Source organism: Podarcis bocagei (genome assembly GCF_964188305.1).
Source record: "Podarcis bocagei genome assembly, chromosome: 6".
NCBI lineage: Eukaryota > Metazoa > Chordata > Lepidosauria > Squamata > Lacertidae > Podarcis > Podarcis bocagei.
Genome location: NC_138130.1, coordinates 37516456 through 37534236, shown reverse-complemented (window position 1 = coordinate 37534236; position 17781 = coordinate 37516456). Strand labels below are relative to the sequence as shown.

At 40.5% G+C, this 17781-nt stretch overlaps 1 protein-coding gene across 1 annotated transcript in view; it reads left to right on the top strand.

Annotated features, from left to right (window-relative positions):
• The window catches only part of PUDP (pseudouridine 5'-phosphatase), a 57006-nt gene extending 47959 nt beyond the window's left edge, over nucleotides 1-9047 (top strand). Inside the window, exon 4 of the mRNA XM_081197139.1 lies at nucleotides 7422-9047. Coding sequence (XP_081053265.1) covers nucleotides 7422-7598 — 177 coding nt within the window. The 3' untranslated portion in view covers nucleotides 7599-9047. The remainder of the gene's footprint in view (nucleotides 1-7421) is intronic.
• Nucleotides 9048-17781: the final 8734 nt, after the last annotated feature.

The following is a 17781-nucleotide window of genomic DNA, read 5'->3' as shown; positions in this document are numbered from 1 at the left end:
TCACAGTTGCGTGAGAGAATGTTTGCTCCTGCTGAGGTCCCATTTGCACAGGCTCAGTCTCTTCCACATGTCTCAAACCTCTTTAAACATGCTCTCATTTCATTGGATGCTAAATCAGACAGCCACCTCCCTTCCATTCTGAGCAAAGGCTGGGCGAATCAGTGCAGCAGTGGTTTATGTAGGCAACTTTTTGCTGCTAATGAAAAAAAACCCCCACAAACAGCATTTTGATTTCTTGACTTTCTTCTGCTCTTTTTGACGTGGCAGCTGTTTTGTGTTACGCCACACCCGTAACACTTTCTTAAAATTCTAAATGTGCTCACTGGCCCAGAAAGCTTGGGGACTCCTACTTTAATCAATAGATGCTTTACTCGTTTTATAGCCCCACTAAATGTTGCATTTTCAACTGCAATAAAATCTGCTTTGGAGGTGGGAAGATTTTATCAACAAGAAAAACTCAGAACATATAGACTAGCCGAGAAAAAGATAGGCAGCTGCATACACACTTAAAGCACTCTGTCCTGAACCCCTGGCCTACCTAGCAGCAAGTCGGTATGCTAAATCCAAAGTTCAAAATCTGAGATTTGATCCAAAGTCAAAAGGTCAGGGAACAAGGTTCAGGGTCAGTTCAAGTAACCAAGTCTGAAGCCCAGCAGACAGGATACCTGAAACACCTAACTTTTGTGTAGATTGAACATTGTGGCACACAACAGGACTGGACAAATCTATGATAAAGTGTCAGGGATGGAATTAGCTGCTCAACACACCTTCTGTCTCCTCAAAATCTGTTCCAGGAAGCATTGGAGGTGCTGCAGTGGCAGCAGGGAGAATTGGCAGAACTTGTCTCCCTCTCCATTCCAGTGACAGAAGCCTCAGTTGGAGCAAAGAACCAGTGTGGGGACATATTTGATACCACATAATGATGCTTAATTGTCTTGGCTCTGTGCTTTGTTGTTATAAGAAAAAATGTTATTAGACCCAACGGTTATTCTTACAATAGACAAAGGAGTCATCTTGGATTCAGGTACAGAGAAAGAAAACAACAACAAACAAAATATAAGTGTATCAGTCTTTTTGAGAGGCAAAGTGGCATTCCAGCTTGCACTCTTAATAACTGCTGGAGTATTCTCATATCCTTGGATTTAGTATATTAATAGGGAGGGGGAAAGGGCAGTTGGTCATCACTGTGAGTCCATTTTTTTTTAGTGACCTCTGCAAGACTCCCATCATTTGATTCAAAATACTGCTGGGATGTTGACAATAGGTGTCAGTACCAATAAAAACTGAAGGAAGATTAGGTACATTTATTTGTTGCAGCATTAAAACCACCGTAATTATGGGTCATTTTCCCAGCTTATTGGTAATTAAGTGTTTTAATTGCCTCCGGTTCCAAAGAATTAGTTAAGCTTTTCCATTATGCATATTGCATTCCACAGTCATTGTCGTTTTTCATACAATAAGCTTAATGACATCATGGAAGTCAATTAGATCTTTCAAGGGGACGTACTGAAGTATATTTATTTATACTGTGTGGATTAAAGAAAAAGTTTCTGAACAGCCTTGATAATGGTGTTTTGTGCAACGCAGAAGGATCTAAAGGCCAAGTATGTCAGAGTTGTTCCCTTTTCTGCTTTCTGAATGCAGTGGGAAATTGAAGAGAGTGGATTTATGTCTCAGACTAGCTAGATTGTTCACAAAGCCCACAGACAGGAGAGCTCTTCCAGAATTTTACAGCAGCTGTTCAGAGCCTAGCAATGTTGTTGGGTTCTTATTACTGGCAATACCAACAGTCAGTAGTCTCTGACTGAAAGAATATTAAGGCATTATCACAAGGAATTCTTCCGTTATTTCCAGGGGTGTTGGTAGGGAGGGTTGGCATTTGTAATTCAAATTAAAACCCTACATTACCCAGAATGTATGTTAATATTTTAAAATTAATATTTGCCAGTGGCTAATTTGAGATATTTTAAAAGCATTCTTAGTATCTCTTGTGAAAATGTCTTTAATCTTCAACTTGAAATGAAAACTAAGTAAGAGAATTTAGTGAAAATGAAAAGATGCTTTGTGAAGGGAGAAGTTAAGAAGTTGAAAAGAATTCATATTAGCAGGTTGTAAGGTATTGTGTCTCAGGTGTATTTTTTAAAAAAGACTTCTTTAGAAATCAATTTCATTTCATTGTTGTTCGCTGCTATATTGATGGACACAAGAGGCCAGGCCCTAGATGGATAAGGCACAAATAAATGTGCTGTGTGCAGTTTTTTGGCTGATAACCACTGTTGGGATAGCTCAGTCAGTAGAGAATGAGTCTTAATCTCTGATTACTCTTAATCTCTGGGTTTTGGGTTCCAGCCCCATGTTGGACAAAAGATTATTGAATTGCAGAGTGTTGGACTACTTGACCCTTGTGGTTCATTCCAGCCCTACAATTATATAACTCTACGACTCTATAGCATTTATATCCATTTAGATGCATACTTTTGAAACCTGATGATTAAGAAATGTGTCGGTATGGGTCTGGCCTTTTTCTTCTGTTTCTCATATTGTAATCTGAGCATGAGCAAAAGAAGCACTTGTCCGAGAGTGCCAAGTTATGGCAGGGAACAGGAAATGCCTGGAGAAGAGATGTGACGGTCTTGGGTTCTGCTTAGAAACAGGTGACATTAAATAATTTCCTGAGAGTTTTGTCAACAGAGACTAATAGCAAGAGCACCTAGAGCACCCTTCTGCAACATGATGTCTTCCAGATGTTTTGGACTTCAACCTCCATCATAAGAGCATAAGAAGAACCTGATGGATCAGGCCAGTGACCCATCTAGTCCAAAAACATCCTGTTTTCACAGTGGCCAACCAGATGCTTGTAGGAAACCTGCAAGCACAAGAGCATTTTCGATAACTGGTATTCAGAGGCAGAACATAGTCCTCACCGCTAGTATCCATTGATAGCCTATTCCTCCATGAATTTTCCCAGTCCTCTTTTAAAGCCATCCAAGTTGGTGGCCATCATTGTCTCCTGTGGGAAGGGGCTCCACCATCCCTGACTATTGGACACATTGGCTGGTGGCTGAAGGGAGCTGAAATTCAAATCTCAAAGGTACCAGGCTGCGGAAGACTGGCTTAGATACTTGAGAGTTCCTGGGGAACACCTTAGCAAGACTGAACCTTGATAAGTCCATGTAAAAAGATTGGGCATTAAATGAAGTGGTTGTAAATAGTATGAGGACATCTCCATCCATATCCTTCAAACTTCATTTCTTTTATGCCTCTCTCGTTCCCCCTCAGCAGCTCCAGTTGTACTTTCCACAGGTTTTCTAGATGTTGGGCTAAAACCATGTTTGAGCAATATGGGAGATATATATTTTATGGTCATGGCTGGGTCAGAAATTCATGCACCTTTTAAGTGAAACTCTGCCATACTATGGCTTGATTAAGTAGACATAGCCACCATATGGTAACCACTGGTGGGGCAGGGGGAGCACACCGCTGGGCACCATTGGGGAGGGGGGTACCATCGCAGCTGCCCCCCCGGACATGCACCGCGCACCCCCCACTGCGCCAGACCACGCAGCTTCACCACTGATGGTAACCTCACCAACTGGAGGATAAAGTATTATTTCCAAAGATGGTGAACTAAAATCCTCTTTATTCTCTATTCAGTATCTTTGGCTGTTTGGAGTGCATGCTTCTAAATTCCTTTGTGCTTCTCTGATTAGCCATCTCCTTGGTATGTTTCATTACTTAAAGCCATGTCCTTGTATTTTCGACATGTGCTCAGATTTGTATTGCCAGCCAAACTCAGAGACAAGTCAGTATTGAGTCATCCTCAAAGTTTGCATGGAAATTCATCAGTTTTGATTTGCAAAATTCTGTTTCCCCTAGTGTCGCTGCCAGGAATCACCCTTATACTTTAAAATCAAATAGATTTATAGCTGCAGTTTTGTTTAACTGTATGCTTCTGTTCCCAGTTACTGAGCATATTCTACTCCTAGTTTGAACCTCTGGAAATTTTAGACCTGGGTGGTAGAAGCAAAGCTTCCTTCCTTCCTTCCTTCCTTCCTTCCTTCCTTCCTTCCTTCCTTCCTTCCTTCCAACATGTTTACATGAGCACAAGCTTAAGGGCCAGATTCTAGCTGGATAGACTCTGATATGCATCCAGCTCAGAGGAATTGAATTTTGTCCAGTGCTGGCCCTGCCTTATTATGGTCTACAAATGAACAGATTGCTGCATCCCTACAGCAGGCTGCACAATCACTGGAGCTAGGTTGTTGCAGGTTCACCTGTGATACAGCATTCATGAAAACAGAAGATTCATTGTGCCGTGGCTTTGTAGAAGCATAAGGAATCTTTTAATGGCAGGGGGCATGATTGTTCCTTCAGACATCCTATTACCCGTTTATCAATGCCATTCAGAAGTGTGGCTTCCCTGTTGGGGAGAATGCTTGCCCCGAATACATATGGATTCTAATCAGTGTCCCAGATGTCCTCTTCCTTTTCTCCAAGAATTTTTTATATGAATAATTAGTCACAATGGGGACAATTTACAGTCTGCAAGGAAAACACTTCTTACATTTATTCACAAAGGAGTCAATTTAAAGTCTGTGAGGGAAATGCCGTGTTTCTTAATTTTGATCCAGGACTAAAATACTTTCATGTATCAGTATTTTGCATCCTTAAGGGTACTGTTGACTGTGCCACATTAGGCTGCGGAAAGGAAAAGGCAAATAGAGTTATCAATGAGAACAGAAGACCCTTTTAGCAATGCACAGATACAGACAAACATCCCACCAAACCACTAAATGGGCAAGCTTGAATTCTAGATGTTGGTTTGATTACTAATTTATTAAGGAATTCAGTATTTAAGGGAATATTATAAAGTTTTTAGAAACTTCCTCATTTAAGTGAAATTAATTACTGCTTAATATATTACACCTTCCTGTACTGACATATTTAACACCTGACATAATTAATTTGTTCTATAAAATCAATGTGAGGCGAACCACCAGAGTTCCTTAGATGCCTCCTGAACAAGGTTATCAATTTATCTATCATCTCATGCATTACTTGCCTTCCAACTAGGAGCTCAGAGCAGTGTACTTGGAGCTAGCCTATTTTTCTCAGCAGCCCTGCACAATAGGTAAGGCTGAGGGATGCTGACTATAGATGTTCAAAGCGTTCGTGCATGCCCCCCCCCCCCAGTTTGCTTTCTCTTTTTGTGCTGTTTTCTTGCAAGCACTGAAACCAGAATTGGGAAACTGAAACCAATGCCCCCCCCCCAACAAAAATTCATTTCAACACATGAAGAAATGGTTTCTGATGGACTTCTACATCTTATGCAAACCTTCCACGAGATGGTTTACCAAATGCATTTGTTGGTTTCTATTATATTTTTTTTCAGAAAATCAGAAGAAAAATAGACACTGAAATTTTGTCGCATTGAGATGAAACGTCTATTAATATGGAATGTTTTGCTTCAGATTGTAGTATGCAATGGTAGCTAAACTGTTGTATTAAAAAACCATAAGTATGTACTAGGTTTACTGAAATATTTGCCTTGCATTTTCAATTTATAAATTCAGAGTTAGCACTTAAATTGTTTTATTCTGACCTTTTATTTCTACAGTTCTAACGCATCATTTGAGACAAACTGTAGACCAAGAGATTCTGTTCTCTTATGGTGATATAAATCTCCAATATTTACAACTTAACTGAAGGGGGAGGATACAGAACAATGATATTTTAGTAACAAAATGAGCTCATTTAATTTTCACAATACAGGTCTGATGTGTATTTATTGCTTAATAAAGAATTGGTTCCCTATTAAAGAATAAGAATGACTGAAATAAAATGTTGTGTCGTCCCCCCCCCCTTAAAATTTGTATCTGGTTGAGAACTGAGGAATACATAAGCAAACGAATAAGAAATATTTCAGCTATAATGTTCTTTTTTTGTAATGACAACAATAATAATGCACAGTTCTAGCCACAGCACTGCAATAATGTTTTGTGAAATAGCTGCTTGTCTTACTGGATCAAATGTTTTTATGGTGAAATCTGTCATAATTGTCCATGGACACCACTGAGTGTGGAGGCTGCAGTCAGAGTCAGCAACGTAATTGACACAAGAGCCTGTAGAGAAATGGGTCAGTGCTTCTGACTGTTAACCAGAAGGTTGGTGGTTTGAGCCCACCCAGGGATAGCTGTGGGCAGTGGCGTAGCGTGGGGGTGCAGGGGGGGCGGGCGCACCGGGCGCAACATCTGGGGGTTAGGGTTAGGGGGCGCAAATCCACAGGTTAGGGGGTGCAAATCCATGGGTTAGGGGGTGCAAATTACTTGCCTTGCCCCGGGTGCTGACAACCCACGCTACGCCACTGGCTGTGGGCAGGATTGCCATATTGCAGCCGGTTGGGCTAGATGACCCTTAAGGTCCTTCCATCTCTACAGTTCTATGAGGAACTGGCATGCTGGCACATTAGTGAGCTTTGAAGGAAACTGTTTACCCAAATGAGTCTTAAGGACTTTACTCGCTGCCTTTCCCTGCTTCTGCTGGACCTTTGCCTGCAGCTGAGAACAGAAGGAGAGCCTGTTGGATCGGGCCAATGGCCCCTCTAAGTCCTGCATCCTGTTCTAACGATGACCAGCCGCATTCCTTTGAGAAATCTATAAGCAGGACCTGAGCACAACATCACTATCCCCTCCTACACTTTTCAGCCACTGATATTCAAAAACTTGCTGCCTCTGACCATGAAGGCAAAGCATAGCCATCATGGCTAGTAGCCAATGATAGCTTTATGCTCCGTGATTTTGTCCAATCCTCTTTTAAAGCCATCCAAGTGGGTGGCCATCATTACGACTGCATTCAGACACCATTTTCCCAATGTTTCCTTAGCGGATAATTTCCATTTCTGGAAATCTGGAAAGTTTAGTTCTCGTTTCCATGTTAATTGCTTCCCAAATGAATCTGTTTGCAACCCGTTTAAGAAGGAAAATTGCAGGATGAAATTGGGGGCAGTATCTTGGCATATAGTTCTTTCCTGCCATTTTCATGGGTGAATCATGGGGAAAGAAGAAGCACAGAAAAGGAAGTGGTGACTTTTTGAATGATGTCCGCTTTTGTGTCACACTACGGCCACTAAACGTTAATGAAATTAAGTGTGACATTGTTGATCAAAAAGCCACAGTTCCACAATTCAACAGGCAATTCCATAGGTTAAGTATGCACTTGTGTGAAGAAGTCTCTTTTGGTGTATATGCATATGTTTAAAAATGCATTCTTAAACTACCGGTATTTTCTAAGTAAAGTATTCCCCGAAGACTGTAAAAAAATGTCTATATGACCTAGGAATTAAAGCCAAATAATTTCATTTGCTGGATATACGCAGAATCAATTTTCTGATTATGGTACTCTGTTTTCTTTCTACTTCTCAGTGTCTTGTCTTTGAAGATGCCCCCAATGGAGTCAAGGCATCACTGACAGCGGGAATGCAAGTGGTGATGATTCCAGATAAAAACCTGAACAAAGATCTTACGAAAGAAGCAACTCTAGTACTCAAGTCGATGGCTGATTTCAAACCAGAATTGTTCGGTTTACCACCATTTGATTGAGAATAGTTTAACTTTTAAAACATTTTAATTTAGCCATATTGATTTCAGGAAAAAAAGGCTTTTTAGATTATTGTAAACATGTGTTCCACTTTTATTATTAGACTTTACTGAAAAACTCCTTTATTTAAATTGCACAGATGGAAAGATTGTACACCAGACCCCTTGAAACTTATAGCCACTTAGATGGGAACTCAAAAGGCCCACCCAGTACTAAACACAGGAGGTAGATTTTCATAGGGATCGCAGCATATCAGCTGTGATCGCGAAGAAATGTATCCCACCCAGACAGCAGTTAGCCTTAGGCACAAAGCTCTCATTGGTGCCAGTCATTGGGATCTTGAAAATCCTCATAGGCCTTCATGGAGTTAGGGATTGACTGAGCAACTATTTCCATTCTGTTTTCCATTCTCATTGGCACTCAGTTATTGGTCTAGCCCATCTGTTCAGACTCATTCTGTCCCATTGTGTGCCCTTTTTACATTAAGTGCACATTTTTCAGTGCTCTTCATCTGTAAAATATGCAGTTTGTACACATCTTTTACATAAGTTATGTACTTTTGTGCACAGAAAATGTATTGCAAAATCTGGAGACGTGCATAATCTGACCGGGCGTTCTGATCCACCCGCAAGTTCAGGTGTGTCAGGTTGGGTTGGACCATTCCAAAAAACAAAACAAGAAACCAAATCAATTACTCCCTCATCCCTAAAAGCAGTATAAGGAAATGCAGACTCCTTTACTGTGTCTAAATGGGCCTTGAATTATGTCTTGGTTTTTTTCTGCCTTGCTTGAAATTCCGCATTTCTATAATGTTCTGGCTTCATCTTGATTGGGGGATATCATGTACTATAAGCCCATGATACAAAATCTGTTGCAAAATTCTTACTTGCCTGGATCAAAGCCAGACAAACAGGTTGTAAGACTGCAGGCAGGACTCTGCTAATTTGAGCGTTTCTTTCAAAGTAATTGTTTTAGTTGTGTGGTTATAATTCCTTTATACAGTTGCTACCAGCCCAACAGAATATTCTCTAGTTGTTGTCTTTGCTTGCACAGACTGGCCATGTTCTTTTGCTGTTCTGTTTTTATTTTCATTGTGCTTTTTCCTTTCCCAGCAGTGCCAATGGTAGAGAAAATGTCTCTTGCTAGCTTCAGAATCCCTCTGCTAAGTGCCAAAACAGTTCTATTTCTCCTCCTCCCTGTTTATCTTGATTAACCTTATTTGGTGACTTCGTGATTGCTTCCTTTGTTCAGATTCAGTTTGCTGGGTGATGTTTTCATTGTTGCCTTTTCTGACGCTTTGATCAGAACTGCACCATCCTCACATGTCTTGAGATGGCATCTGCAATGTTGCCCATGGAAAACAGAATTGTATCTACTAGCACTGACCCATATTCAAATTCTTTATCAGGAAAAAGCAAATTATTGGATTTAAATAAATTCTGCTAATCAAAGTGTTTGCAATTTTTTCTTTTCTTTTATGTAATTCCATTTCTGCTATCCCGGAGAGAATGAACAGTGAACCAGGTAGAGTGGTGAGGGCCACTTCCTGGATATCCTGCTCTGGCTTCTTAAAAGTTCACCTGATACCACCCACATGTTCTCAAGCTTATTGCTAAAGAAAAGGAGGCAAAGGAGGGGGGAAGGCTTGTGGATTTTATGATGTTACAATATTGTGCCTTATACCAAATCACAAAGTGTGATCACCTCAACTGAAAACGTATACCTAAAGTACCCTAAAGCTTATACATTTGTTTTCTCACCTACATGATTATAGGCTACTTGGTCAGTACTATTTGGAGAGAGTCTTTAAAGACTCCCTCAAGGCAAATCTAAAAAAAAATGTACCGTATTTTTCGCTCTATAAAACGCACCAGACCAAAAGACGCACCTAGTTTTTGGAGGAGGAAAACAAGAAAAAATATATTCTGAATTTCAGAAGCCAGAACAGCAAGAGGGATCGCAGCGCAGTGAAAGCAGCAATCCCTCCTGCTGTTCTGGCTTCTGGGATAGCTGCGCAGCCTGCATTCACTCCATAAGACGCACACAAATTTCCCCTTACTTTTTAGGAGGGAAAAAGTGAGTCTTATAGAGCAAAAAATGTGGTACTTTAAACACCGACAATTGGGAAACACTGGTCTGCAAGCACTCCAGTTGGAGGACAGCCTTTACCAAAGGTGTCATGGGCTTTGAAGAAGCACAAACTCAGGATGTAAGGGAGGAACGTACTAAGAGGAAGGCACGCTTGGCAAACCCTCACTGTGATCAACTCCCACCCAGAAACCTATGTCCCCACTGTGGAAGGACATGCAGATCCAGAATTGGCCTGCACAGTCTCTTATGGACTCACTGTTAAAACCATGTTCATGGAAGGCAATCCTACTCAGCTACGAGTGATCGCCAAAGAAGAAGAAGGAGACTATTTGGAATGGTGCACCCAATGCCACTCTGAGTCCACAGAGCTGAGATTTGTAGCACAGTGAAACTCAAGTGTTATCCATTAGACCAGTGGTTCCCAAACCTTTTAAGTGGTCTTACTAATTTTTCTGTCCGTTGCAGCAATTATAGCACACTGTGCTAGATGCTGTATGATTTAACACTATTTTTACACCCATAATATGGACCACTTGAATGAAGCTCCTGCATTAGGCTGTAGTTCAGGAGAATGTATCTTGAGTGCTATTTTTATAGAAAAAGGGGTGCCGGAACTCACCATGAACACCTCCCTTGTTCTCTTATAATAACAATGGCTGCCACCTCAGAGATGCTAGAACTGAGTTCTTGTGAGTTCCATCTTGTGGGGGGGGGAGTCCTGGGTATCTTCATGTTGGAATGTTTTGTACTGCTTGATGCTTAATGGACATCAGTCCCTCAGTTTTTCAGAAATTCTTGAATTCAAATTTTCTTTTGGGCCCATTAACCATGCATTACCTAGGACAATTTGCCTTTAATGGAGCTATTTATATCACACCTTTATGTAGCTATTTATATAGCTTTACACAGCCTTCTGCATCTTAATTCCTCCAAGTCTGGTAATGGAATCCTTTGCAATGTGTGCATCCATACCATTTTCTACTGAGGAGGGTCCTTTGAGATCTGCTAGGTGCAAGAATGGAAAGAAGGTCACCCTTGCTCCTAACTTCACATCCTGAAGGAAAAAGAAGTACAGCCCTAAGAACACTCCTGTTTTTTAAACAAGGCTGCATTTAGGAAGTGGCATGCAAAACAGCGCCTTCTTTGCAGCATAGAATAAAGAAGTACACCTGAAATGGAGAATGTGAGTTGAAAAAGCCTCAGTGAAAAAGAAACATCCCTTAAATAGGTTCTATTGTTTCATAGTATTATTGTACAATCTTAAGGATTTCCTAAGTGTGGCCAGTCCCAAAAGCAAGGTTTTCAGTCAGTACTGATGGGCAGCTTGAGTTCATGCTGGGCTGCAAATGAAGAATGGAAAGAATTGGGAGTACAGTCGTACCTTGGTTTTCAAACAGCTTAGTTCTCTCTCAAACATTTCGGCTCCCGAACGCCGCAAACCTGGAAGTGACTGTTCTAGTTTGCGAACTATTTTTGGAAGCCGAACGCCAACGGGGCTTCTGCAGCTTCCAATTGGATGTAGGAACTTCCTGCAGCCAATCAGAAGCCACGCTTTTGTTTTCAAACATTTGGGAAGTTGAACGGACTTCCGGAACCGATTACGTTCAGCTTCCAAGGTACGACTGTACACGCAAGTGGACTGCTAATTCTTTCCTTTGAATTTGGGTTATCTGACACCATGGTGATGTCAGGTGATTGGAGGTGGGAGGCCCAAGCCACCTACAAAAGAGGTCTGTGGTGGGGGATGAGGGCGTGAGCTCAGGATGCGGCCTGCTGGCTGTATTCTGTTCCCTACCCCGATACAGGTGACAAAATCCTGCCTCTTCTGCCCCCTGTACAAATTTGCTTTCTTATGGAATAGTGGACCTCTCTTACTGATATTAAAATACAGTGGTACCTCGGTTTAAGAACAGTCCTGTTTACGAACTATTCGGTTTATGAACTCCACAAAACTAGAAGTAGTGTTCCTGTTTGTGAACTTTACCTTGGTCTACAAACAGAAGCTGAACAGTGGAAGGGCACCGGTGGCGGGAGGCCTCATTAGGGAAAGCACAGATTTGGGGAAAGAACAGATTTGGTTTAAGAACAGACTTCAGAAACGGATTAAGTTTGTTAACCGAGGTACCACTGTAATTTTATAATCCTAATGTCCTTCCCAGCAGTAATTATCCACAATCTGATTATTCCAACAAAACAGTCTTTGAGTTCCTCAAAAGATTCTGTTTCTCTCTCTCTCTCTCTCTCTCTCTCTCTCTCTCTCTCTCTCTCTCTCTCTCTCTTTCTCTCTCATCCCCCGACACATCCTAATCAATTGGGAACAATTCTTGTTCACTGTATGTGACCAGCTAAGTATTTGCAAGGCTGATTTCACATAGAGGGATTCTTGTTTTAGCCAATATTATTTCAAAGAAAGCATTCCACTCAAATTTCAACTTTTTGTGTTGCCAGACACAGGAATTGAATCACACTTTTCATCCATTAGCAAATGTCACTATCTGGAGAAAGCTTTCAAGTGTAAAACAGGTGCCTCTTGGGATCCCTTTCCTCCATAATTGCTTGAGTCCAACTGGGGACTTATTAAGTGGAACAAACTCTAATAAGTCAGAATTAATAACTTTTTCAAAGTATATTTACTATTTACTACGACTGGAATGCAACAGCCAGGGCATGTCTCATTTATGAACTTTTCCCAAAGGAATGATTACAAAGGTATTGTAAATCTTTAGCAAATACATTCTCAATTTGTTAAATATTAGCTGTTACACACAATAATTGCAAGGTCACCACCATACACTGCCTATGGTCAGTGTGTTCTGAATTGACCCTTGAAATGTAACAATAATTTCTTTCTTCCCTAACATGATACACATGACAGGTATGAGGAAATATCTTCTACCGTCGTACCTTGTTTTGTAGCTGGGATCTGTTCCGGAACCCCGGCCACTAGCCAAAAAGTACACAGGGCAAAGCACTGTGTCTGCGAATGTGTGGAGCGGTTTGTGCTTTTACGCATGTGTGAAGCGCAATTTAGCACTTCTGCGCATGTGCAAGCAGCAAACGGAAGTAACCCGTTCCGGTAGTTCCGGGTTTACTGTGAACGCTAGACAAGGCGGACGTTCGCGGAGGTATTACTTTACTTGGAGCTATCTCTTACTCTGTTCTTTATAAACTAAATATTTATATAACTCCGTAATCAAATTCAAAGGCAGTTTACAATATTTTATTAGGTTTTCCTTAAAGGTCATGATGTGTGGAGCACAGTTTGTGGAGCACAATCTAGGGGGGAAATGGATTCATTACTTGGGCATTTGAGAATCTTCTGAATAAATTCTCAATGAACCTGACCTCCAGACCTCTCAGACACCTGATCACTTCAGCATGCTCATTCACATAAGGGTGACAGCCTCATAAAATTAGAAATGGTGTCGCTTGTGCTTATACATATGATATAGTCTAGAGCAGGGCTGGGGAAGCTGCGGCCCCCAATGTTAGTTGGCGTTCAGCATCCATCAACACCACTCAACAGAGTCAATAGTGGTAATGGGAATTGTAGTTCAACAACATCTGGAGGGCCACAGATTCCGCCATTCCTGGTCTAGGGGGTCATATTGGGAAAGGGGTTTCTGTCCGTTGCCTTTCAACAGAAAACCCCCCTGAACGTTGTAGGGCTTGGCAGTTCCTCTGCTCTACTTTCTGCTCTGTTAAATAGTGGTGAGAAATCGGCACCCAAAGAATAGCTTCTATGTGAGAAGACTAATAATATTGTTGGCCTTAAGATACAAGAGTGGGCATGCAATAGGTTAAGATGCAGCCAACACAAGACCATCCCTGACAAGCTCATAATGATTACGATGATGATTGTGGGCTGTTCTGTACTATAATCTCTTGTATCAACAGAGAAACCTAATCCTATTAAAGCCTGTGGATCCAAACCCGACCTGTGAATCCAGATGGCAAGCAAACACATTGCCCATATGTTTGATTTCACTACTTTTCCATGAAAAATCTTTCAGAGAATGAGCTGCCAGTTACAGCAAAACATTGGGGAGTTGTTCTCTAGGAAGATTCTACCTTGACACATGGAAACCTGTAATATTTCATAAACTAGCTTTTACGAAAGGAGTGTCATCACCATATCTATATTTTCTACCTCCATGAAAATGTGGGGCCAGGGCAGGGATAGACACTACATTCTAAGTCCAGATGCTCCAAAATGTTTGCAGCGAAGGAGCCACACAGCATATTAGCTACAGAATCTAGTTTTCTGCAGGTAATCCCATTCCTTGTGCAGGAACTTAAATAACGTCTGAGACCCTCCTGGTGGTCCCTGTGTAGGGTGAAGTATGTAGTGAGGGGGTCTGGAAAAGGGCCTTTTTGGTTATGGCTCCACTTCTGTGAAATTCTCTCTCCACCAAGGTATCTCTGGACTCATATATACACACATATAAATTATATATACTCATAATAGGAGTGGGGGGTGAAGATTTGCTAATTGATTTATTTTCACAGATACATACAGAAGTGAGGAACTTTTCTTGAGTAGCCAGTCATCTTCACAATTCTGTTGAACTGCAATTAATGATTTTTAGGTTTTAAACTGCTATACAACTGCCATGATATTTTATGAGGGATGGTCTATAAATACTTTTATAAATAAAAGTAATGCAGCATTTTTTCTGTTTGTTGGAGTTGCAGAACTGTGGTGCTTTTTAAAAGTCATACTTGATTTTAATTGTATTATATTTTTATTGATGTAAACCAATGTTGGCCTTATTAGCGAAGGGCAATATATAAAACTTAGTGATTTAATTAAATAGTTTGCTGCCAGGGGTCCCTTCTAATTCTATTCTATTCTAATTCTATTCTTAAATGGTGTATTACAATGGCTTTACACTGGATTAAAGCCCTGATCTTTCAGGTCTGAGGTCCACACTCCAACCATTACATCACACTGCCTCACACTGGTTGCAGAGTTTGTGTATGGTGCCCAGACAGTTTCTCTGGTTTGCAAATGTGACCTATAGGCACAGAAAGGTTTCTGCCCCCCTGAGGGTGATGTGCTGAGTTTGGAAGTGGGAAAACCAGGTTAAAATTCCTTAAAGCATAGTTGGTGGCCTTGGGCATGGATCAGTTTCTTTCCACTCACATCATTGCAGAATTGAAATGCTCCTCTCTTAGTGTCTTCTTGAAGGATCAGGCTGAAGCAGGCCATCAAAACGCCTCTTGAGTTGTGACGGGGATTCCCACCCCCAGCTGCTCCACCCGGAAGCGTAAGGGCTGCCAGTAAAAGCAGATGAGTTTGCCCGCCACTGTTCCGAACCAAGCTCGTCAATTGTAGGACAAGAGTTCAACAGCTAGACTCAGAATTTAATTTCATATTTCAAAAGAAATGGCAAGGAAGGAATCCTGAAGGGAGTCATCTAAAGGTCAGAACCATATATATACTTTTACCACTGAACCATCAATGATGAGGTGGGGGTTGAGGATCTTCTTGTTCATTCTTCGAGAGCCTGCCTTTCTGGGAAAATAGCATTTAGAAATCACAGCAGACAGTTGCCACTGCTTTCTTCCCATCTAGGCTTCACTGGCTTATATTGCTAGGTATTTGCTTCAGTTATGAAGTAGAGCAGGGCTGGAAAGTAAGCAAGTTATCCCACCCCCATTCCACAACAGCCCATCTTCCACCAATACTACCCCAATCTGAAATTAAGTTTGCAAAAAGCAAGAAAAGAGTGATGAGGACCAAATTGTGGCTTGAAATATAGACCATATAGATTTTGAATTAAAATATTTTTTAAATAAAACTATTTTCTGTATCTATATGCTTTGAACCATATGTTCAAAGTTGCATCATTAATGAGTTACTTTTTGGGAGACTGGGAATTCTTTGGAAGTACAATATTTCTAAGCAGAATAGATGTACTAATCATTTTGGAGCATTATGGATTTGGGTTTTTTTCCCTTGGCACAGGAAGGGAGGGCTATTATGTAAAGGCATGCTTTTAGGGTGTGTGTTCAGGTTGAAATCTAATTATATGTCTCCATTTTTATTTTTTATTTTTTGGGGCGATGAGTAAAAGGGAGCTTGTACAATGAGCTAAAATGCACCTGAGCTGTAATCTAAATTGCTTGTCCTGTATCATATGATAGCCTCCCATATGATAACCTTTTGGAACATGCAGGGCAATTATGTCTTCAAGCCTCTCCACTGATGCCATGGGCAATATCCAGAACACTGTCTGTGGCCATGAGTGATGTGCTGCACTGGGTTATTGACTTTCCGAAGTTTGACTGAAACAGCAGAAACTTGCAGGCTGTGACATGTAGTCATTCTTCTACATATAAACATTCCCAACAGGCTTCAAGCATGGAAGTGAGAGACAAGAATTTTGGAACATGAGATGCTACTTTTAATATTTCATTTATCTTTGATGCTGTGCCGATTCAATAGGAAGGGCTATTTGCCAGTTTATGCTATTTTAACATCATCTGAATTGGTAATTTGGTGATTGCTGGTTGGTGGGCTGTGAAGTTCATATGAGACCTTTCTATTGGGACTCTAACTACCTGTTCATCAAACCTTGGTGGCCGTGATGTGCCTTTCTGAAGACACAGACAGATACATTGAAGGCAGCAGAAAATGTATGCAGGTAAATGACCCCCACTCCTCCAAAAAATCCTGTGGAAGCTGCATAGCTGAGCACACATACTGCACCGCATTCTCATTTAAAGTTCTAAATGAACCGTCTGAGAACATCCTGTGAATTTGCTACCCTCTAGAGAGGACTTCAGGTTCTTTAGACTAATTGATGATTTATGAGACGTATGAAACATACATAGTGCATTATATCTGTGACGGATTAGCTTTTTCATCACTAATGATCCTTCTGCCTGGGCTAACAGCTGAGGTTTGTCATTGAATATATTCAGAGGAAGGGAGAAATGCAATGCAGATCATAAGGAACGAATAAGAGAGTCGGGAGAAATGTGTTCAATAAATAGGAATAACAGCTGCAAAACGAGAGACGCAAAAACAAATAAACAAACTCCAAAATAAGTGCTGCCAACTTGTAAGAGGCATTCTTATGAATATGGAAACAAAAACTCAAGATTGCTTGCTAATAGATGTAGAAAAAAGAAATCAAAAACAAAAGTACATAGAATCACAAAAAAGATGGTAGCAAAACATTTTCATCAAAAGATATATGTTCTGAATGTTCTGCTTTTTATTTCAATCATTATACTTCGCATAGTCAAAATAGTTAAGACAATCAATTCTTAGCAGACTTATCTCTGGCAACTTAGTCAAAGTTGTCAGCAGTGAACAACAATTTCTTGATAGCCCTATTTACCTAAAAGAAATTGAGGCCACCTTTAAAAACCTGAAACTACACAAAACTCCTTGACCTGATGGTTTTAGCTCCGGATTCTACAAAAGATTCAAGGATATATTAATGCCTTACATACTCCATCTCTTTAATGATAGATTAAAAGAAACTCAAATTCCCAGAACCTGGTTTTTCTCTAGAATAGTTACTATACTTATAAAGTCCTCAAAAAGATGTTATCCTTTCAACCATCAAGAAGGATGATTACAAGGATAATTACAAATCAGGATTACAAGATATTTACTTTTCTGCTAGCCAATCGTATAAAACACTTCTTGAAGAAATTGGTTGCCCTGCATGAGGCTGGCTTTGTTTCATGGCAATACATAATGGACCCAATTAGATATTGTTAAATGTCATTGAAAATAGAAAAAAAGGGGTCCTCTATGACAGACATTCTCAAGGCCTTTGACTGCCTTGAGTGGAATTATTTAGATACCAGGGTGTATTGATAACAAGAAATCTCAGTAAGTTATATCGTTAAAATTACTCCCTAGTCTGGCAAACAAGATCTTAGGTGGGGTAAAATCACTTTTGCTCTCTTACCATAGTCAAATTGACAATTCCTCCAAAGCTAATGTACCTATTCCAAACCCTTCCAGTCTGCTTTGTTTTTAAAATTGAATGGAAAATATAACAACAGACAAGCAAAACTTGTAAGAGGCCTTGAATATTGCCTTGACTTCAGCTATCTTCATATTATAGG